The sequence below is a fragment of the Molossus molossus genome, unplaced genomic scaffold, assembly GCF_014108415.1.
Source record: "Molossus molossus isolate mMolMol1 unplaced genomic scaffold, mMolMol1.p scaffold_m16_p_10, whole genome shotgun sequence".
NCBI lineage: Eukaryota > Metazoa > Chordata > Mammalia > Chiroptera > Molossidae > Molossus > Molossus molossus.
In genome coordinates, this window is record NW_023425345.1 from 85,478,163 (window position 1) to 85,500,554 (window position 22,392).

At 42.4% G+C, this 22,392-nt stretch overlaps 1 protein-coding gene and 1 non-coding gene across 2 annotated transcripts in view; one reads left to right on the plus strand and one right to left on the minus strand.

The window, feature by feature from the left end:
- POC1B (POC1 centriolar protein B) overlaps positions 1-22,392 on the minus strand; it is a 94,871-nt gene that overhangs the window by 44,358 nt on the left and 28,121 nt on the right. Inside the window, exons 4-8 of the mRNA XM_036251278.1 lie at positions 7,604-7,711; positions 7,374-7,489; positions 6,203-6,336; positions 3,588-3,656; positions 2,730-2,882 (exon numbers count right to left, since the gene is read on the minus strand). Of these exons, the coding sequence (XP_036107171.1) occupies positions 2,730-2,882; positions 3,588-3,656; positions 6,203-6,336; positions 7,374-7,489; positions 7,604-7,711 (580 nt within the window). The remainder of the gene's footprint in view (positions 1-2,729; positions 2,883-3,587; positions 3,657-6,202; positions 6,337-7,373; positions 7,490-7,603; positions 7,712-22,392) is intronic.
- Positions 14,469-14,575, plus strand: LOC118624799. Its single transcript, XR_004958468.1, has one exon. It is a non-coding gene; the product is annotated as a U6 spliceosomal RNA (small nuclear RNA).

A 22,392-nucleotide genomic window follows, 5' to 3' on the forward strand; every position in this document is an offset into this window, starting at 1 on the left:
TTTATTTATGTACACTTAGTCAGCTGGCACCCCAGGTCTAAGATTCTGCAGGACCCCCACCTCCAAACGAGTGGAGCACGTAAGGCTGGCTAATGGGTGCCTTGTGCAAAGGGCCAAACAAGCTCACCCAGGAGACTGCAATGATGCAACTCAAATGAGCGTCACAGAAAACACAATAAATTGAAAAGCACAGAAATGCTACATTGCTTCAAACTCAGAAATGAAACATTCATGGTTACTGCAAGAAGAGAAAGTTTGTGAAATTAATTAGATCACAGATGCCATTTATTCTACATCCTCTCATAACACGTTTGTTCTTTTAGCCATGAATTCCAACCTCAAAATATTTTTTGCTAATTTTTAAACATTTCCAAAGTAACATGTAAGGTGACTTTCCTTAAAGATTTGAAAAATAATTCAATCCACAAAATTTAGTAAAGTAAAATTTACTTAATCTAAATGAACACACAGTGTGATATCTAGTCTGATTCATACTATTCTATTTTAGGTGATATTTAAAGTTAAAAAAATAATTTGATATTTAATAATTATTAATAATATTTAAAAAATAAATTAAACAATTGGTTATTCATATGCAGAATCCGATCACTTCTCTGGGATTTTATATTACATGATATGAACATATTTTACAAATATGTCACCTTGTATACTTATTAAGCAACCATAAGTACTTACAGATAATGTAACTAGGTACACTCAGGCCAATTTTCCTAAGGCCACAAATAGTCACAATACTCAACATTCCGTAACTGAACTCTAATTCCAAGATGAAAAGTCAGTTTTCTAAAAGGTTTTTAAAGTGTATATGTGAAAAATACTGTAGAGAGTACGCTCTGCACGGCCCGGGTCATCCTGACCTACCATACAAAGCGACCCAGCCAGCTGACTGCTTTCTGGCTGCAGCCAAGCAGAGCTACTCAGACAAACTTGTTGATGTTTTGAAGAAAGTTCAGCACTCCTGTTTTATTGTTTAACCCTCACCTGAGGATATTTTTCTATTCATCTTCAGATAGAGTGGGAGGAAAAGGGAGGGGGGAGAGGGTGAGGAACGGCGGGTGGCTGAGCGCAGGCCCGGGCAGCAGCCACTGGGATGGATGAGCTCAGCCAGCCACAGTAATGCCAGAATAGGAAACACGGGGAGAGTTAGTAACACCAGCTGGGGCTAAACAAGGGAAAAAAACCTCAAAATATATTTTACAATATATGTAATATTCTATGTGAATACATGTCATCACAGGGGATCAAAAATATGTCTATCGTTATAAAAACAGAAACACATATATGACGAACCACAAACAAATTACATTATATTCTTTCTTTCAAAAAAATAAAAGGAGTAGTAAAGCATAATGGTCAAAACTTTATTTAGAAGAACTAGAAAGAAAGTCAAAGTTGGAAGGGACCAAAATTATAGCAAAGAACTGAAAATAAACATTACCAAGGAAAAACCAGAATAGAAATCACAAAATGTGGCTACATTAAACAAAACATAGAAAATAGTCCAAAAAATTGAAGAGTTTTAAAAACTTAAACTTACACACACACACACACACACAACCTGAAACTGACAGACATACCTGAGAAAACAGCAAGACCAAGACTAAGGAAACCAAAATCACAGAATCGATCGGGGCAGGCAGAGACCGTGGAGGGGGTGAGCACGAACACTACACGGGGTGCCCATGCACTGCAACCCAGGAGTAAGTCTTAGGACTCAAAACACCTCCTCGAAAAGCAAAGAAAGGCTCTGTCAATGATAAAACAATTTCAGGTGAACGGGAAATAATGATTTAGCATTAATTCTTGGAAGAGAAAAGGGCTTAAGGAGAATCATGCAAAATAAAAAGTAGCCAGCAAAGATGATTTTTTTTTTTTTTTGGAGAGAGAACATTTCAATCGATAGGACCTAAAGGAACTTGTCAACAAGAACCTGCAGCTAAATAGATCATTATATACTCGAAAACATAGGTAAGCAAATAGCAAAATGGTTTCAATTATTAGGTTTAATGATCAAATCTCTTCTTTGCATTGTCCTTAAGATTTTCTTCTTTGTTATGAAAGGACTTTAAGATACTTCTTTCAATAACTGTCATACAAAGTAATGCCCTTGAGCCTGTTCTCATGGGCTCCCTAAACACATCTAGAATAGGAAGTTTGTTCAGACTTCACCATCACCAAAGGCCTTAGATTTATTTATCCTCATGTCCTACTATTATTAACTCAGTTTTAAAGTTTTATTTCTTTTTCACTTTTTTATTCCTCACATGAGGATATTTTTCTACTTATTATCAGATAGAGAGAGACAGAGGGAGACAGAGAGAATCATCGACGTGATAGAGCCACATCGACTGGTACCCTCCCGCATGACCTGACCAGGGCCAGGGACGAATGGCAACTAGGTACCTGGCCTTGACCGGAACTGAACCTGAGACTCATCAGCCCATGGGCCGACGCTCTAACCACTGAGCCAAACTGGTCAGGGCTGTTTTATTTCTAAGTCTTCAAGAAGCAAATATGAGAGGCTTAGCACTGTTACACAGTACCATATTTAAAGTTTTATTAGTAAAAATAAGTGTTTCTCAAGGTTCTGCTGTTTTAAGGCAGAACTAGGTTTTATATAATTAAATATAATTTCAAGCATCTAGTTGACCAGTTGCCCCAAAATGTACACTTGCAAAGAGCAGGACAAATATGCACAAAGTACTCACTTCAACAGTCTCGGTTTTCTCCTCATGGTTATGTGGTGTTCTCGGGTAGATGTCAAAAAGATGTGGTGGCGAATCAAAATGTAACCTTTTGAGATTTCTTTTAGTAAAATTTTTATAATTCAGTTCATCAAAGTTAGTCCTCCATAATAAAACCTGTTACAAAAAGTAACCATGTTGGCTATTATTGACTTGCATATACAAGCAATAGAACTGATTTTTTTAAAAAATGAATACATAGGAAGGTCTCTCTACATAGGAACACTAGATATATATTTCAATAACATTATGACTTCTCGATAATTTTTTAAGGGTTGATCAAGAGATTTAGCCTTTTGAACTGCCTTTGTGTCCAGTTTAAAACTCAAATTAAGAAAATAACTTATCCTCCTAATAGTCTTTTTTCCCAAAGCCCGAAAACTATGTTGTCTACCTTATCTAATAAATCTAGCAATGAATGACTTTTGGCTATTTCAAGTAAATGCAAAATTGCTGCATAAAAATGTATATTTACTATCCTCAAGAACCTTAACATGTGAAACCTAAAACATACAGACAAAATACCAGGCAACAGTTCAAGGGAAATGCCACACCAATACTGGGCATATAGTAGGTCTCAGTTACATGCATAATTAAGTGTGAAGATAAGCAAAGAAAGTATCTGCTGTTTGAATTCCAAATATGATGAGAACTGGCACGATTTCAGTCATGAAACAGCAGATTTCCTGGCATTAAGTTAAAATACAAACTCACTGATACTCATCTTAACACACACAAACTAGTTGGTTATAGAAATCTCCGCCGAGGTCTTGGATTCCTCCACCCGACCTAACCCGAGAGGGAGCTGAAGGACGGACAAACCTGTGCATCCGCACCTCCCGACGAGAACTGCTCTCCACCTTTTGAAAACGAAACAGTAAAGACAGGTCCCTAAGACATAAATGGAGATAAAAGAAAAGGTACTTGGTGATGTTTTCCCATGACCAAGAGTACTGTGAATATTCATTTTTTTCTTCCTGATTTATGTAGACTGTTTGTGCCACGAGTCTGAGAGAACATATCCAGTTGCTAGCAACTAATGCAGGCAGCGTGAAGATAATCAAAGAACCAACCCAATTATATGAAAACACCCATAAATGATATTAAGTAAAAAAGAAATTCTAATAAAAAATTTCAAATATACTTTTTCTTTTTCCTTTAAAGAAAAGCTTGTACATGTGTAAGTTAACAAGAATTTCTGTTAAGACTTTCTGATTTTGGATCTTTAGTCAACACATCACTAGCAGAAACTGAACGATAACCCTGAGAGTGATGAGAATAAACCACACGAAAACAGGCCATTTTCTGTCTACAACAGGATTCCCTGAGTCCCCTTCATGTGGGCAGCAGTGAGCCACTAATACTTTTAAAAGCAGGATATGGACAGCAGAAGAGCTGTGATGAAAACTGATATCACAAACATTTTATAAAGTACGTGACTGTCTAACCACCATGCTGTGTACCTGAAACTAATACAAAATAATACTGAATAGCCCTGGCCGGTTTGGCTCAGTGGTTAGAGCTCTGGCCTGTGGACCAAAGGGTCACAGGTTCAATTCCGGTCAAGGGATGTACCTGGGTTGCAGGTTCGATCCCGGGCCCCGGTTGGGGTTGTGAGGGAGGCATTCGGTTGATGTGTCTCTCTCATATCAATGTTGCTCTCTCTCTTCCTTTCACTTTCTCTAAAAATCAATGGAAAAAGATCCTCAGGGGAGGATTAATCAAAATAATAATAATAAATGAAAACTGATGTCACAATTTGAGATGATGAGTCGAAGTAGGAATGAATGGCTGGAGGCCAGCTAGGGTTACTGCAATGATCTGGGTGAGCGGCAGTGAGCACCTGGGACTGAGCAAGGACTGTGACGTTGGACAAGACGGCACTTGGCACAGACACAACATCACAGACTCAAGGTCAGTTTCCAACCCAGACATCAGCACGTTCTGCTTTGTTAATACGTCCTTAATCTATACAAGGACACTTCTGGGAAAAACATCTTCTATCTTTAAAGTAGATTATCCTTCAGATTTATGTTATTGCAGCCTCACAAACATCTCCTCCTCCAGATTGTGAAAAATTCTATCTTGTGTATAAATTTTTCTCCTAAAATACTGTTTATCTTTTTTTTTTTTCCTTCTATTAATCTATTTCCATGGATAGTTTAACCCCTGGCTACTTGCATTGGTTATTTATTCAGCTTAAATCTGTGGATACGTACATATGAGTTGGCTGGTGTCTATTTCTGCTTCATGTTAATACCACTGCAGAGCCAATGACAAAGAAAAGCAGGAAGCCAGGCAGGATATATGAAGGCAGAAAAAAATCCCATTTCCCCTAGACCACAAAGCCCATTCTATTTCTGGATTTAAACTGCTCATACTTGGTTAAAAGGAAGTATCTAGTACTTTAAAAAACAACAACAATGTATTCTAAAAAATTCAGAGAAGTTTGAATATTTACCCAGAAAGAAGGAATTGGTTTATACACTTAAAAAGGTTTTTCTTTAATGTGTTATATACCAGGGTGTGTGTATGTGTGATTCTAAAAAATTCAGAGAAGTTTGAATATTTACCCAGAAAGAAGGAATTGGTTTATACACTTAAAAAGGTTTTTCTTTAATGTGTTATATACCAGGGTGTGTGTATGTGTGATTCTAAAAAATTCAGAGAAGTTTGAATATTTACCCAGAAAGAAGGAATTGGTTTATACACTTAAAAAGGTTTTTCTTTAATGTGTTATATACCAGGGTGTGTGTATGTGTGATTGAACAGACTCAATAAACAGGAACTCTCTTCCCCACTGGGTTCTAAACCAATTGAGAAATAAGACAGAGAAATGAGGCATATGAGAGCCATATTTACTGATAAAGGTTTGCAAACAAAGAATGTGGCTTTATCTGTGGGTAAATGGACTTTCTAGGACTGAATCCCAGCAAGAGTCAGATGCGAGGCCCCCCAACAAGAAGGATCTGAGGACAGGCGAGGGCAGGCTGACTTCCGCACGCAGAAGGCACTGGGCTCCGCTGGCTGCATGTCCCCTTGGATCTCCCCAGGTCAGGGAAAGGAGCGGCCGCAGGGTGGGAAAGGCCAAGAGCGTCAGAGCTGGTGGGGCAGCCTCCCCCGGAGACGGAAGGTCAGGAGGAGGAAAAAATGTACCTGTCAGCCCTTCACCAGTTACACTGCATCCTGATGAAGACAGTGGTGAAGGATTAACTTAGTGGCTATAAAAGATACACAATGATTTTGACAAGAATTACAATAAATAATATTTCTAAGAGTTGCTTCCAGAGGATAAAAACACCGCCTTGGAAGCAAACATATTTTTATGATAGCAGTAATGTGTACTACACTTGGAAAAATAACAAAGGCATATAATACAATGGGTCAAAACTTTAAAATATGTATTATTTAAAAGACACAAATCTTAGCGTGAGTACCGTGTGTCCTTGAAGTGTATATATGAGCCTTCCTTCTAGTAGATCCAGAATCTTCAGGGTCCCGTCTGAAGAAGCGGTGATGACATAGTGACCCGAAGGATGGAATGATAAACAATTAACTCCGCCGCTGTGAACTGATTTGTAGAAAATAAAGCAAACGTTTTAGAGAACATTTCTTCATTCTAAAGATGCCCCTTTGCCCTATTAGCGATATTAGGTTGAAAACAAAAATCAGTTAGAGGCCATGACTCCACAACACCAAAATTCCATAGAGCTCACTAAAACAAGTAAGTAGTTTAGCATCATACAGCTTACGTATCCAGCTAATGAGACAGAACAGCTTTCAAAATGGGAAGATAACTAGTAAGGCTTCAGATACTTTAACAACATAACCGATAGTTGATTACTACTGGCTCACGTAAGGTATACAACCTTGCCTTAAACTAAATTTAGTGATCAATGAGTAGGTTGGTACCAAGGGGTGAAGAGTGTGGAGATGTATTTGGAGAAGGGCACAGTCTTGTCAGTTTGAGAATTCATTTCTGGACACCGTCCTTCCAATAGGAGGCAGTGTAACACAGTGATGGAAAGTTTGTAAACAGAAAGACCCAAGTTGGTTTTATCAGTTCTTTTCATAGAAGTCACCCTCTCGAAGCCTCCATTTCCTTATCTTTAAATTGGGGGTAATAATAATACCTCCCCTTAGGGCTATTGTGAGGACTTTTCAGTGTCAGTCACATGGTAAATCTCACACTTATTATGTCTGAGAAATGTGGATTTAACATAAGTCCAATGTAAACCAAGTCACTGATTCATTTCTCTCTTAACTTCGATGCACAGACACAGTAAGATGTTGCTTCCTACCAGTTATGACGAGTATTTGTGCCAATTTATATCCCTGACTTCTCATTAATGCAAAGAACCAGAGTTTGCAAGTCTTTCTTTTTTCTTCTTTACTTTGCAGTCCAAGCATCATGTCCAAGGCCCCTCACCCCCCTCTCCACGCGGGCATGCACCCCGGCCTCGCGGACCACTCGCGGGTGGGGGTGACCGCTCGTTGGGCAGGTCAGAGGCAGCCCACGACTCCGACCAGGAGGCCGGGCCACACTGCGAAGGGCGGTCTGTCGGCCGACGTTCCCGGGACTCCCCTGAATTCTTACAGAAACGGTACCTTGATAATGCTGGAGTAATTTGTTCAATCTTATATCCCAGATTTTCACAGTATGATCAGAACCCGCTGAAGCTATGCATGTACCGTTAGGGTTAAAATCCACAAAATTGGCAAACCTAGGAGAAAAGAATACGATGGTCTTATACTTGGATTTCTTTATTCGAACTGTAGTAATTAAATGTCTCCTTAGCAAACTATGCCACATAAATGCACCAACAGAGTGGACTTACCCTACAGAATCTGAGAAGTTACTGACACACTGCTTACTTGTGGTGTCCCAAATTTTAATAGTTTTATCTTCACTACATGATACAATTAGTCTTCCGTCTGGTGAAAATCTGGAAAGCACAGCAAAGAAGAATGGTTTTGTGAAAGGCTGCTGATCATCACAATCCAGCCGCCCCTCCCCCACCACACACGAGCCAGGCTGGACTCACTAAACACGAGAGACTACTGTCACCACACTGTGCGGGAAGCTGTACTCTGCACCCAACATCTTTTCCACTAAAAATAAGCATGACAAATGACACTGACAGGCCAGTAAAAGATCAAAGTATCCCAGTGGGGTTGGCTCAGTGAACTGAGCTAGTCCCATGGACTGAGAGGTCCCTGTTCGATTTCTGGTCCGGGCACATGCCCGGGTTGTGGGCTCGATCTCCCTTAGGGGGCGTGCAGGAGGCAGCTGATCGATGTTTCTCCCTCACACGATGTTTCTCTCTCTCTCCCTTTTTTTCCTCTCTAAAAAAATCAATAAAAACATATTTAAAAACAAAAAAGATCAAAATGTACTATGTAGATTAACCAAGGTTCTTCTCCTTTTATTTAAATAATTTAGTCTTAGGGCATCTGTTCTAGGTCCTCGATTCATCTCTATACTCCTTCCAGCCAAGTACTTTGCTTTTTAAAAGTACTCTTCCCTTCTTTCTTCTATATCTGTCATTTTCTGGTGTTTTCCGTATGACCCAAGAGAGCCTTTATTATTCATCCTCCCAACCCTGTAGTTAAACTTTTTGTAAGAAACAGACTTGTGTGTTTAGAATTAAAATTAGCCCAGCCAGTGTGGCTCAGTGGATTGAACGTCATCCCACGGACTGGGAGGTCCCGGTTCGATCTCCAGTAGGGGGCATGGAGGAGGCAGCTGGGAGATGTATCTCTCTCACAATGATGTTTCTATCTCTCTCTCCCATCCTCTCTGTCTAAAAAATCAATTAAAAATATTTAGAATTAAAATTAAATGATATCATCAACAAAAAGAACCAACTCCCGCCCTGGCCAGTGGCTAGAGTGTTGGCCAGTGGCCTGAAAGTTTAATTCTGGTCCAGGGCACAGACCTGGGCCTTGAAGGAGGCAACCAATCGATGTGTCTCTCACACCGACGTTTCTCTCTCTCTCTCTCCCTCCCTCCCTCCCTCTCCCCTCCCTATAAGGGGAAAAAAGAAAAATATCCTCAGGTGAGGATTAACAAAAAAATAAGAAAGAACCACCCCGCTGCACCTATACATTTCTGGACGTGGGGAGGCCCGAGCTCCAGGGACCGAAAGCAGGACACCCCCCCCCCCACCCGCAGGAAACAGTCCCTGGGGACACACCCGTCATCCACGGCCGTTCGAAACCATGGCAACCCCTGGACAGCCGGCTACTCTGCTTATGCTCTCGTGCCACTTTAAGATCCTTTCCAAGGTTCTTCCCCCCCAGGTGCCTTAAGGATAGACAGAAGAGCAGAAGACACTCCCCCAAATTTTAGGTTACTAGGAAACTATGAATGGTGTTTGTGTTATTAATATTTTAGCAGTACCAAAACTAAAAAAGACAAATTCAGGTCATAGATTGATTATGTTTCAATTTTATTTGTATTTCCCTCTTTGCTCAGATTACTACAAGTCATCAATTATAGGTGTGGATTGTAATTAAAGACTTTTCTTTTTATTCTCTCTCACTCTGTCCTCTCCTCCCTCCCTGATTTTAAGGCTGACCTAAGAATAATTCTTCCTGACAGAAACTGAATCTGGCATTTAGGGATTCACTATACATACATACTTATATGTGTATGTATACATACATATGTATGTATGTGTGCATATATATATATAACACAGAAGCACAGTTATGTTCTACATAAAATAACCTTTAAAAATTCAAGAAAATAACTTGCAAGAAAATATCTTCCATGCTGGTAGCTCAGCGTGATTTTATAATAACAATATATATTATTAATCTTTTCCAATGGAAAAATATGTGATGAAGACTCAAATATGAAGGACAATATTATAGAAATGCTCCAAATAGATGAGATTTATTTTACACAGACCCTGGACATGAAAAACCTACTCAGTATCCCCATGAAAATAAACTTTACATAATAATGTAAACAATTGCCCTGGCCAGTTTGGCTCAGCGGTTAAAGCGTCGGCCTGCGGTCCGGAGAGACCCGGGTTCGGTTCCCGCTAAGGGCACGTACTTCGGTTGCAGTTTGTCCCCCGCCCTGGTTGGTCGTGCGGGTAGCAGCCACTCGATGTGTCCCTTCACGTCGATGTTTCTCTCTCTCTCTCCCTTCCTCTCTCTCCCTCCCACTCTATCTGTACAAAAAAATGGAAAAATATCCTCGGGTGAGGATAAAAAATAAATAAAAGAATAATTTACAGGGATTCAATAGTAGAGTAGGTAAAGCCAAGAAGGAAACCATCGATTTGGAATATAAGGAAGCACAAAAAAAAACACGCAATCATAACAGCAAAAAAAAAAGAAAAAAAAAAATAATGTAAACAATTAATGCAAAGAATCAAATTGTATTTCTTAGTAAGCTTTCTATTTACAAAATGACTTAGTGTGGCTCAGTGGTTGAGCATCGACCCATGCACCAAGAGGTCTCTGGTTCAATTCCCAGTCAGGGCACGTGCCCAGGTTGTGGGCCAAATCCCCAGTGGGGGGCATGCAGGAGGCAGTCGTTTGATGTTCTCTTTCATCGATGTTTCTATCCCTCTCTCCCTTCCTTTCCCTCACAAAAAATAAATAAATAAATAAAAATAATAAAAAGAAATGACTTAATGTGACTATTCTGAACAGTGAGACTATTCCTGAAATGACTGGATTCTTACATTTCAAGAAAGCAATGATGAAAAATTTAATCAAATGGAATGATCAGATTAAAAATAAAGTACAAAAGTCCTCGCCCTACAACATGACTGGCCAACTCCTACCTCCACCACCATCATCAGTACCCCGCTAACCCTCCAGCACCCTACCGGACAGGTGGCACCGCCAGCCTCCTGGTGCAGACGCACAACTGGGCACATCCAGGATCAGGAACTGCCAGCGTCACACAGCCAGGACGGCAGAACCGCACAACCTGGCTCCACAGCGACACCTGTCAGTCACTCTAAGTCTCTGACAGAAAGGGGGCTTCTTCCACTGGCCACAGCGTTTGGAGCACAGTCGTGTGTGGCTTCTGTGTCACCACAGAAGGTTTCACAGTGGAGAACCAGGAGGCAGTGCTCTTCAGATGGGACTGGGCTCTGATGGGCTAACCACTAGACTATCCTTCAGTAAACGTCTGAGTGTGCCACCATCTGCTGTCAGTGTTCTAGAGGGTTTGTGGGGAGGACATTCATATTCCAGTCAGTCAGTCCGTCAGTCAAATATTCACTGAGCACCTGCCAGAGCCAGGCACTGGGCACCGCCCTCAGTCGGAGGAACACAGTGGCGAATAAAACTAAGATCCTTGTCCTCATGAGGTTTCCAATCTAGGAAGGAGGAAGGAGGGACAGCACACAAATAATATAGTTTTAGACAGTGACAAGAAAACAAAAAGGTGCCAATTTATCATTAGAAGCTCCATAGAAGAAACACGATTTTAAAGAAACTGGTGAATAAGAAAAAGGAGGTATACTGGCCAGATAGAATTCATCCTGAGCAGGAGGGGCTAGAGAATAAGAGACATTTTTCAAGCCAGAAATGTATCTTGAGTAGGAAGGGTTACAGCCTGAGAGAAATTTCCCTGTGCTAAAGAAAGTGTTGTGGCGCGACAGAGTCAAAGAAAGACCACTAGAGAACTGAAGTCCAAATCAGAGCCGGCGTCTGATTCCGAACACCCCTGTGACAGAGTCTCTGGAATCAGCCCCGATATGCTTTATTACATGCCTTTTATACCGACATAAAATAGGATCTTCTTGAAATAATGTCCAGGGCTACAACAATGCTGTATAGAATTAGTTTGCCTTGAAGGTAACAGGAACACCCAGGCACACCCAGGTATTTCAAGGTACATTGGGTCACACTTTGCCCTGAGCTGCACAAACACCATGCAAGCCTGATTCCTTGAGATTGTGGGGGTGGTCGAGTCTCTGACTCAAGACCTCCAAGCTCCATGGATTCTGTTAAACACGTAGCTGGCTCCCAACAATTTCTTGGTTCAGGGAGTATTCCAAAATTCTTTACAAAACAGGGTCAGCTAGAGGGCACAGAGTGACTTTCCCAATCATCAATTATGGAGCTATAAACAAGTCAGCACAATTTACCAATCATCAATTATGGGGTTATGAACATGTCAGCACAAAAGGAAGGAATGCACACCTCAGACAAACAGGGACGGGAGGAGGCGGCTGGGAAGAAGCTGGCGGCAGAGGGAGAGGACGCTGCCCCCTCCAACTCCGCACGACCCAGGGGGACTCAGGGCGAAGCCGCGCCCTCCTCTGGACCTACCTTATAAGCCCCATATGCTTTCCGTATGTTTTGGCCTTTGGAGGGGTTGAAAGTGAAGGTAGTGGCTTGTATCTTCTCCCCTTTTCATGTTTAATTAGATACATCAAAAATACATTAGCACCAATAAAACAGGCTTTTCTTTGCCCTGATTTTGATCAGGAAAGAAAAATCCTTTCTTTGTCAGGGCCCTGAGACGGTAATAGAGTTCTAATTCTTTAATTCAGTACCACAAACCGCCTTTTAAAACTTCCAGAGACTGTGCCACCAAGACGGATACTACATTAGTCCATAGTGACTAATGGATCAGCAGACACTGACTGTCTATAAGGCATTTGAGAAGCTGACTGAATACTCTTCAATCCTCTAAAATGTATTGGTACTCATTCGAAAGAATGAGGAAGTTCTTGAACACTTTCCAGAAAAACTGGTTCACGTGTCCTTGAAAGTAGCCCAAGAGTTACATAGTAGATCTTTAACTTGGAATCTATGGTGTTCCCAAAACTATGCAAAATTGCCTGTCTCTAGGCACAGAAACAGAGTTATTCATTCATTAGAGAGCCCAATGGGACCATGCACCATGAGAAGTTTTAAAGTGCTTTCATAAGAAATCAGAGATTTAATTGGATATTTCCTATCATTAGAATAAATATTCTATAAAAACACGTTTCTAGCCCTCAGGACTCCGAGACTAGAATGGGCATTGTCCCTGTCGTTTAAGAAACAGACCATTAGTAAGAGAGAGGCACTGTGCAGCCAGCAGCGTTGCTGGAGGGGAGACAGCAAACAGCTGTGGAAAGACTGCTGGTCATTCGGAGTCCTCAATTGTAGGGTCGATTGTGCAACTGCCCCACTCTGTAATCTTTTGCAACTTATAACCCCCCTGGCCACCACTTTCTATTTGGATAATGTGAGAGTTTGGATTGCATTCAGATCTAAAACTTTCATAGACCCATTAGAAAAAAAAAAAAAAAAAAAGGCAGTCTCAGAGTTTGCTTTGATGGGACTGTTTACATACTGAAGTTGAAGTTCAAGGCAATAAGCAAAATATTTATGTTTTTTAAGTGTTGGTCAGCATTAGAAGAGAAACCATCTGTTGATTGCAGTCACAGGATTCACTCCTGCAAATGTTGAGAGACAAAAAGCAGCTGAAAGAGGTATAAAAAAAGTTAAATATGTTAATGATGTGTTGGATCATCTAACACTGGGATCTCCACCCTTAAGTACACTTGCCTTCCGGGTGTCCCCTCCTGGATAACCTGCAGGCACCTCTGTCTCCGAACTTGTCTGGATCTGAACTCAGCTTCCTCAAACGGCTCCTTCTCCAGTGTTCCATGTCTCGGAAAATGGTTTCTGACGCCAGAAGCCTGGCAGTCATGCTTGATTCCTCCTTCTCCTCCACTCCCCCCTCCACTCCAGGACTAGTCCCTGGCTCTTCAAACCACAATGGGCCCTGCTCTCTTCCATTCTCCACATGCAACAAAAATGATGTTTAAATTGTGAATCAAAGAGTTCACATTAAAACCCTTTGGTGATTTCACAATTCCCCTTGGAAGAAGTCTGACATTCTTACCATTGCCTATCAGGTTCTCTGGGCTCTTCCCTTCTCTCTCTCTCTCTCTCTCTCTCTCTCTCTCTCTCTCTCGTGTTAATCCTCACCTGAGGATATTTTTTTCATTGATTTTTTTTTTTTTTTTTAGAAAGAGTGGAAGGGAGGGAGGGAAGGAGGGAGGGAGGGAGGAGGAGAGATAGAGACTGGGAAATGAGAGAGACACACTGATTGGCTGTCTCCCAAACATGCCCTGATAGGGGCAGGGATCCAACCTGCAATCCAAGTATGTGCCCTTGACCAGGAATCGAACCCTCGGCCCTTCAGTCTGAAGCCAAACCGACCAGGGCCCTCCTGTCTCTCCATCTTCATCACTCCCCTATTTCTGACACCACACCCCGTCTCTCAGTTCTTGATCCTGCCTCAGGTGTTTCTTCACAAGCCCTCTGTTCCCTGTGCCTCAACCACCACCCTGGCTCTTTATCTAGTTTAAATTACCTAAAAGGGTCTTACTCCTCCTTCAAGTCTCTGCTCCCCTCACTTCCTCAAGAAAAGCCTTCCTGAGCCCCTCCCCCCAGGTGAGCTCCCCAGGAGGTGTTCCGAACACAGCTCACATTCACCTGCCACCCTCACAATTGTGTGTTCTGTTTGCTTCCCTAACAAAAGTGAGCTCTAAGAAACAAGAAACCACATCTGTCCTATTCACCGCTGTGTCCCTAGACTCAGTGCATGGTACTGACTAGGTCCTCAGTAAACATTTAGGGCATAAGAAAAAACAAAACTTTTTAAGGGAACTGGTACTAACCTAATATTATAGCCAACAAGAGCATGTTTAAAATCTCTGCAATGATGTGCTCGCTTCGGCAGCACACACACTACAATTGGACCGATACAGAGAAGATTAGCAGGGCCCCTGCGCAAGGATGACACGCACGTTCGCGAAGCCTTCCATAAAAAAATAAAATCTTTGCAATTTGTCATATAACACAAACATACTTAATGCCGCTGAACTGTATACTTAAAATGGTAAACTTTGAATTATATATACTTTAGCACAATAACAATAACAAAAAAAATATTTGCAATTTAGATGGTTAAAGATCTCGTGTAACACTACCAACAAGTGAAAATTAAAAGCAGATTTCCCCCATAAAAACTAATGCTCTAAAAGCAATGATGTTGGAAAAGTTGTCTCAGCCTCTCCTTATTTTTGACTCAGAACACCATAAAGAAACTAAGTTATCTCACAGTCTACATTATTTTTAAAAACACAGGGCTACAATAATTCTAACTTTTAGAATTCTTTTGCCCCTAAAATAGATATTTCTCACCTACATATATATATTTCAAATGGTAAATGTTTTCATTACTCATTAAAGAAAAATTACTTGTTTAATAAACTAGGAAATATAGTAAGGAAAAAGGTTCACAGTCCCCACCACCCAAGCGAAACCACTTATTATTTTGTATGTAATAGGTACGTTATCTTTTGTTCATGTATAGGCCCTTTATATTATAATCATGAATTCTGAATTTTGCCCTTTCTCACCCAACATAATCATGTTCACATGTAATTTCTGCTTATAGTCCCCTTATAATGGCTACATAATAATCTAAATTTATTTAACCAGTTATCTTTATTCAGAAGAATTGCTTGTTTACAATTTTTCACTATTGTAAATTATACTGAAAGCAATATCTTTGAGTATAAATCTTTTTCCTTTGAATACAAAAGGATATTTATTTATAATAAATTCCCAGTTGTGGTGGAATCACTGTAACACACATTCCTGATATATTCTGCACACTGATTTCTAAAAAGACTATACTAACTTATATTTTTAAAGTATGAATATATTTCCCAATAGCTGGCATATCTTAAAAATATCTCTGTAAATTAAGAAGCATAGTCATAAACAATGGTTAGTCCAGAGAACATAACTGTTCATCTCTTTTTACATTAATGGGCACCATCTCTGGGCCCCATGGAGTAAGTATGGACTTTAGGAAAAAGCTCGTAAGTACTGGGCCCAAAGACAGACACAGAATTTTAGTTGCTTAAGTCCATATTTAAAATTCAAAGACTAAAGGGAGAAACAATTGCTCTAAAGACCCTCTATATTCATTTAAATACACTCTCCATGTATTTGGAGGAAGAACAGTATCACCTGGATTACTTTTTAATATTTAGTTGTTAAATTCATCTACAATTTTTGTAAATGTATGGTGTTCAATACAGATCCAAATTTATATTTTTTCCAAATAAAAATCCAATGCTCTTATAACAAAAAATAAATTAAGAAAAAAAAGAAATCCAATAATCTTAACTACCTACTAAATAGTCCATCTACACCCCCATTGATTGGCAATGCCGTCATTATCACAAAATATGTATGGGCCTGCTTCTGGCCTTTCTGTGACCTATTTTCCTAAATCCTGCACCATTTTCACCATTTTTAAATTTCTTTAGTTTTATACTGTGTTCTGAGCACTGGCTGGACAAGTCCCTTCTCATTTTTTTCTTGTCATCTTTTCCTTGGCTATTCTTGCACATGAACTCATCCATATGAATATCAAAATTAGCTCGTCAGGTTCCACTAAATTCCTTTGGCAGAACTTCCAGTTCTGGACATGTGGAGTAATGGCCATCAGACTTATATCTCTACCATAAATAGCCATACAACTGGGCAAAATAAATGAAACAACTGTTTTTAGACTCTGCACAGAAACGGCACAGGGTTGTAAATCCTGCGAGATGGAAACCAAGGACATGAGCAGCAGGGTCCCACCTGGGAGCAATCTGCAGAGCGTGGCGCAAGGACACCGAGCCCAAGCAGACAGTAGCTTTCTTGCTGAACAAAGGACACAGAAATTAGAATTCAAAACTGCTAAGAGACAGGACTTCTTGTTGTTGTTCAGATAAGTGGGAGGGAGAGAGAGGAAGAGAGAGAAAGGGAGAAACATCGATGTGAAAGGGACACATCAAGTGGCCACCTCCCACACGACCCCAAGCAGGGCTGGGGACGAATCACAACCCAGGTACTGCCCTTGACCGGAACCAAACCAGTGACTCATTGGTCCGTGGACCGATGCTCTAACCTCTGAGCCAAATCGGCCAGTGCGGGGCTGGACTTTTGAGGCAGAGAAGGAGAGAGAAACTATGATGAGCAGAATCCCCCAAAAGATCTGCCTATGAATCCCACTGAGTCTTTGGTCAAATACAAAGCTGCTTACACACAGGGAAATGTTGGCACAGAACGACTACTGGGAGATTGAGCAGAACAAAGATTACAGAGGTTACCTAGTACTGAGAGATGCTCAAATTCTGAGCAGACTTTGCTGAATCCTCCAAACATCCATCTGGCTGAGATCCTAGAAAGACTGTTAGTACTATAACATAAGAGTAAAGGCTACTCTGGATACACCCTGTGAAGTCTAAATCCAAGCCCCAACAGAATCTAGCTGGGCCAGCAATAAGATAATTGCTTCCCAGAACAAAGCTCAACTCTTTTCTAGACAATGACAGAGTAATTCATAATCTCACTTAGCAATGATTTGGGCACACAATTAAAAAAAATATCATGACACATACAAAGCAGCAAAGATGTGACGCAGACATCATAGATGTTGGAGTTAGCAGACAAGGACTTCAAAAGCAATTAAGGATATAAAGGAAAGGATGGGCATCGTGAGCAAACTAATGGAGAATCTCATCAAAGAAATGGATAAGCTTGCAGTAGACTGGGCACTGAAGGAAAAGAAAAACCCTGGCAAACTTGAGAACAGGTCAACAGAAACTTTGTAAACTGAAGCACAAAGAGAAAAAATGTTGGCGTAAATGAACAGAGCCTCTGTAAACTATGAAACATTATCAAATGTTAAAACGTGTGAATTTGGAATCCCAGAACGAGATGAGAAAGAAATTAGGGCAGAAAAATAGAGAAAAAAATGACAATTTTTTTTACAAATATGACAAAAATATGAACCCATAAATCCACACTGTTCAGTCAGCTACAAGAATAATACACAAAACCATACCCCGGTTCATCATGGTCAAATCGCTAAAAACAAAAGACTAAGAAAAAAACCTTAAAGCAACCAGGGGTAGGGGTTTTTGGGCAGGAATGTTACATATAGGGAAATAACAATAAAAACCCAAACCAACCCTGCCAGTGTGGCACAGTGGATTATTGAGCATCGTCTCATGGACTGAGAGGTTCCGGTCCGATTCCCAGTCAGGGCACATGCCAGGGTTTTGGGCTTGATCCCCAGTGGGGGGCATGCAGGAGGCAGCTGATCGATGTTTCTCTCTCACATGGATGTTTCTCTCTCTTTCTCTTTCTTCCTCTCTAAAAAGAATCAATAAAAACATATTTTCTAAAAATGCAAACCAGAAAACAATGGAATGACATTATTGAAGTGCTAAAAGAAAAATTATCCACTGAACTAGAATGCAACATCTCAGCAAAAATATTTTTTAAAAAGGATAAACAAAAAGTTGGGAGAATTCATCACCAGGAGACCTGCACTGCAAGAAATAGTAAATGAAGATTTTTAGGCGGAAGGGAAATGACACCAGATGGAAACTTGGATCTATACAAAGGAATAAAGAGTGCTAGAAAAGGCAAATATGAAAGCAAATATAATAGACTTTTTTTTTATTTTTATTGTTGACGCTATTACAGATGTCACTATTACAGACGACAGCCTCACACACTTGGGGAGCTGTAGCAGGCGAATGGCGAAAGGGAAGAAGATGCTGGGACAGGAAGGCAGAACCGATGGGCAAGGAGTCACTGGGCACTCTGGAGCTGAGGAGCAGCGGGAAGAGATCTGCTTTCAGGTCTCGTTGGAGGTGGCAGAGCAGAGGGGAGGAAGGTCGAATGAAGGCCTGTCTGCAGTCAGGGAGAACATTTAGGAGGTTACTGCACAAGTCTCTACAAGGGCCAGTGATGCTAAACATGAGGCAGTGGTGCTGGGATGGAGAAAAAGCAGGTGTCTGAGTGCACAGGTACTGGAGGCGAGGATGACTCCCACTTTTACATCACTCTGCTCCACTATCACTTCCTATGGAAAGTGCCTTAAAAAAAGCAAAAGGGCATTTTTCAAGGCTCATGTCCCCCCACCCCCACTCCCATACCTCCCCACGCACATGCGCTAGTATCAAGGCACAGCTGTGTCCAGAAGCACACCACGTACCTAGGCAGCAAGGCATTCGTCTCTCACAGCTCCGCTCCCCTTAGGACCAGCACCACTCCCGGGTCAGCTCTTGCCCACAGGATCCCTCAGCATTCTCATCCTCACAACTGTCCCCCAAGGAAGCCTCACTCCCCAGAGGCCGCGCGCCATCCCCGCCCCCGCCCAGGGAACGGGTGGGGCAGGCAGGCCTGTGCATCCGGCATGGACTACCTCATGCCCACCCTTACTGCACAGCCAGGCTGGCAGACAGACCGATGCGTAAACAAGAGCTCAGAAAGACCCTGTTCCCAATGCCAAGCCTTCCGGTGCCTCTGTAGAGCCTGTGGGGATGGAGCCTCAAACCTTTTCATATCACCCAGTGGCCCTGAACCTTCCCTGCCTCCTCCCCGACCATGTCCCACTTTACTTCCTGTGTCTGGCCACAGCTGAATGACTGGTGAATGCCCGGAGCACACTTGAACCCCAGGCTACAGTGCTTATCCTGTTGGTTCCCTCTCTGGACCGGTTTACCACCCTCCTCCCGTCTGATGAGACGCCTCCCCTCCCTTCCCTTCCTGCCCGCAGTCGAGGGCCGAACGTCCTCCTTGACTTCTCCTCGCACAAGCCTAGTTCAGTGCCCCACTCGCAGACTTTTAATAATCTTGTGCATCACCTTCTCAAAGGTCACGCCATTGCACAATTGCTCAGCATCTCTTTCTCCCTTCGAACCATGGACGCTCCCGGAGGCTCGCGCAGGGTCCTGCAGCTCCACCCCAGCACAGGGACGGGCCGCAGCGTGCGCGCTCTGCTGTGAGGGAGTGGGTGCACTTTTCTCGTTGATCCTCACCCAAGAATATTCTCCCACTGATTTTTAGAGAGAGTGGAGGGAGGGAGGGAAGGGGAGAAGGAGAGAGAAACAGAAACATCGATGTGAGAGAGACACATCAATTGGCTGCCTCTTGCAAGCGCCCTGACTGGGGCCAGGATCGAACCTGCCACCCAGGTACATGCCCTCAACAGGAATCGTGGCCAACACTTTAACCACTGAGCCACATTGGCCAGGGCACGGAAGAAATATTTTGAAAACCAAAATTTCACTTCATTGGTGACCTTTCAACCGTTCCTAAATTCTTCTGGTTTATATTGTTATCTTTAAAAAACTGTTTTATATTATACACAGATGATTCAACACAAGAGCAAGGAATAAAGTACCTCCTAAAATTTACTCCAGGAAAAAATGTTCTCTTAACTGAACCACTTGGTAGGATTCCTTCTGGTTAGAAAGTGCAAACGTGTCAGCCCCCACCACTTCGTCGGCACCCCAGCTGCGGGAAGCAGGCTGGACGTGTCCACTCTGTGCTGGCCGAGGTGCCACGCCTCCAGGGAGAACTGCCTCCTCATCCTCTCCCGTGACTGGTACATACGCAGGTGTGAGCATCATTACAGACCACCTTAAACTCTTCTTGGAAGGATGGGTAGGCATGTAAGACAAACTGGATAACTAATAGCTATTTATTTGTTATAAGTCGGAGTATACATGAAACATTCTGTCTTGATTAGTTAAATCAATGTTCAATGTTTTTGCTTATGTTGAACTTTGTGATGAAGATAATAAAAATCAGTCTCTTTGCCAAACATTAAAAATTGACACATAGTGGGAGTTAAATAACTCTTCCCAGGACCTGGCCCAGCTGCCTATGTGTTCTCTGGGCCTGATCTACTAGATGATAGATCTTTGTCTCCTCTTCTTACTACAGCATCGTTGATACATAAATAATAATGTATTTGTTACTATAAGACAATTAAGTGATTTGACCGCCTCTTGGAACCTTCTTAGATGGAAAATAATTATCAACTCAAAGTAATAAAATATCTTTCAAAATTAAATAAAAATATGTCCAATGATGATGCAGATGATGGCTAAGATTTTTCTAGTGATTACTATGTATATTCTCTCTCTATATTTGCTCATTTAATTAAATACCATGACAACATATGTGGCAGGTAACTGTTATCATTGTCCTAATTTCACAGGTAAGAAAACGGAAACACTGAGAAGTTAGGTAACGTTCCCAGAGGTCACACAGCTGGTTAAGTGGCAGTATTGGGATGTTACCTATATATATAGGTTCCAGGTCCATGTTCTCAACTACACAGCTACATGGGATATATAAAAAATACTGAGCCTTGGCGGGTTTGGCTCAGCGGTTAGAGCACTGGCCTGCAGACCAGAGAATCCCGGGTTTGGTTCCTGCTAAGAGCACGTACCTCGGTTGCAGGATGTCCCCGGCCCCGGTTGGGTCGTGTGGGTGGCGACCACTTGATGTGTCTCTCTCACATCGATGTTTCTCTCTCTCTCTTCCCGCCTCTCTCCCTCTCACTCTATCCGGAAAAAAAAAAAAAAGAAGAAGAAAAGACAAATACTGAGATGGCCAGAGCCAAAAGTAGCTGAAATCTTTAGAAGAAAAAAACTGCTGACTAAAAGCATGGCCTTCTGTATTTTTAATTTTTCTTAGACTCATTACCATAGATTCAACACCCTCTTAAGCAACCGTGTTCCGCTGACAGCGTCACAGGTGTTAGGAGTGTGGGCTGAGGCCGCGCACAGACCTGGGCTGCTCCCCCATCCCGCCACAGCCCAGCGGGGGTCCCCGTGCCCACAGCGGCACAAAGCCGAGTGCTTGCTGGGTTCAGGCTCAGTTTTCCCCGGTGACCGTGTCTGTCCCAGCCCCCTCTTGTGAGAACTGTCCTCTCTCACCAGAACCTATGGCTGGAAGGAGCCCTCCTCCCCGGACAGCTTAACTGGTCTCAGTCAGGTGTTTGGCTGAACTGAGACGACCACAGGAGCTCACTGCCTGGCTGGGACGGGCATGGGCCTGAGCTGGGATCACCCCTGGCACCTTTTTCTACAACTGGAGCTGGGGAAAGCCACGAGAAGAGTGGTCACGAAGTGTGGACCAGGGTGTCCGAGAGAGTGGGGCCGGCACGCAGAGGCCTGGAGGGGGACCGAGGGCACTGCAGCCCGCTGGCCGTTCCCTCCGCCCTCCACGCCACCAACACATCGGCCAAGAGCAGAAAAAGGACTTGTTTCTGCCACTTTCATCTGGACAAGCTCGACGCTCAGGCTGACGCCCAGTGTCCTCATCTGCACAGTGGGGAAAAGAAAACAGCCTTCCCTCCCGGGACAGTTCCGAGGGGAAGCGAGACAAGCACTTCGAGGATGTTAGCGGTGTGTTTTAGGGACACGAAGGGCCCCGTGGCTGTTGGCTGACAGTAATAACACCTACAGTAGCACTTCCCCCTCAGAATGCTGCCAAGACTATGGAGTGAGTCTTGGTTCCTCTTTCTCTGTCCATCCAGTAGGACAGCAAGCACGGTCGGTAGTAACTTCAGACTACTATAGCTACAATCCAGCCACTTCTCAAAATCTCTAGTGTCACCACCGGGGATGGTCCAAACCAGGATGGAAACTACTCGCCAGCCTGCCTGACCTCTGACGGTCTCTTCTCCCCCCCGACTCCAAGTGACCCAGCCCATTACAGGGTGACTCGGAAAATGAACAAGGCCCAATGGCATCTCATCTCACTCACAGGGCAC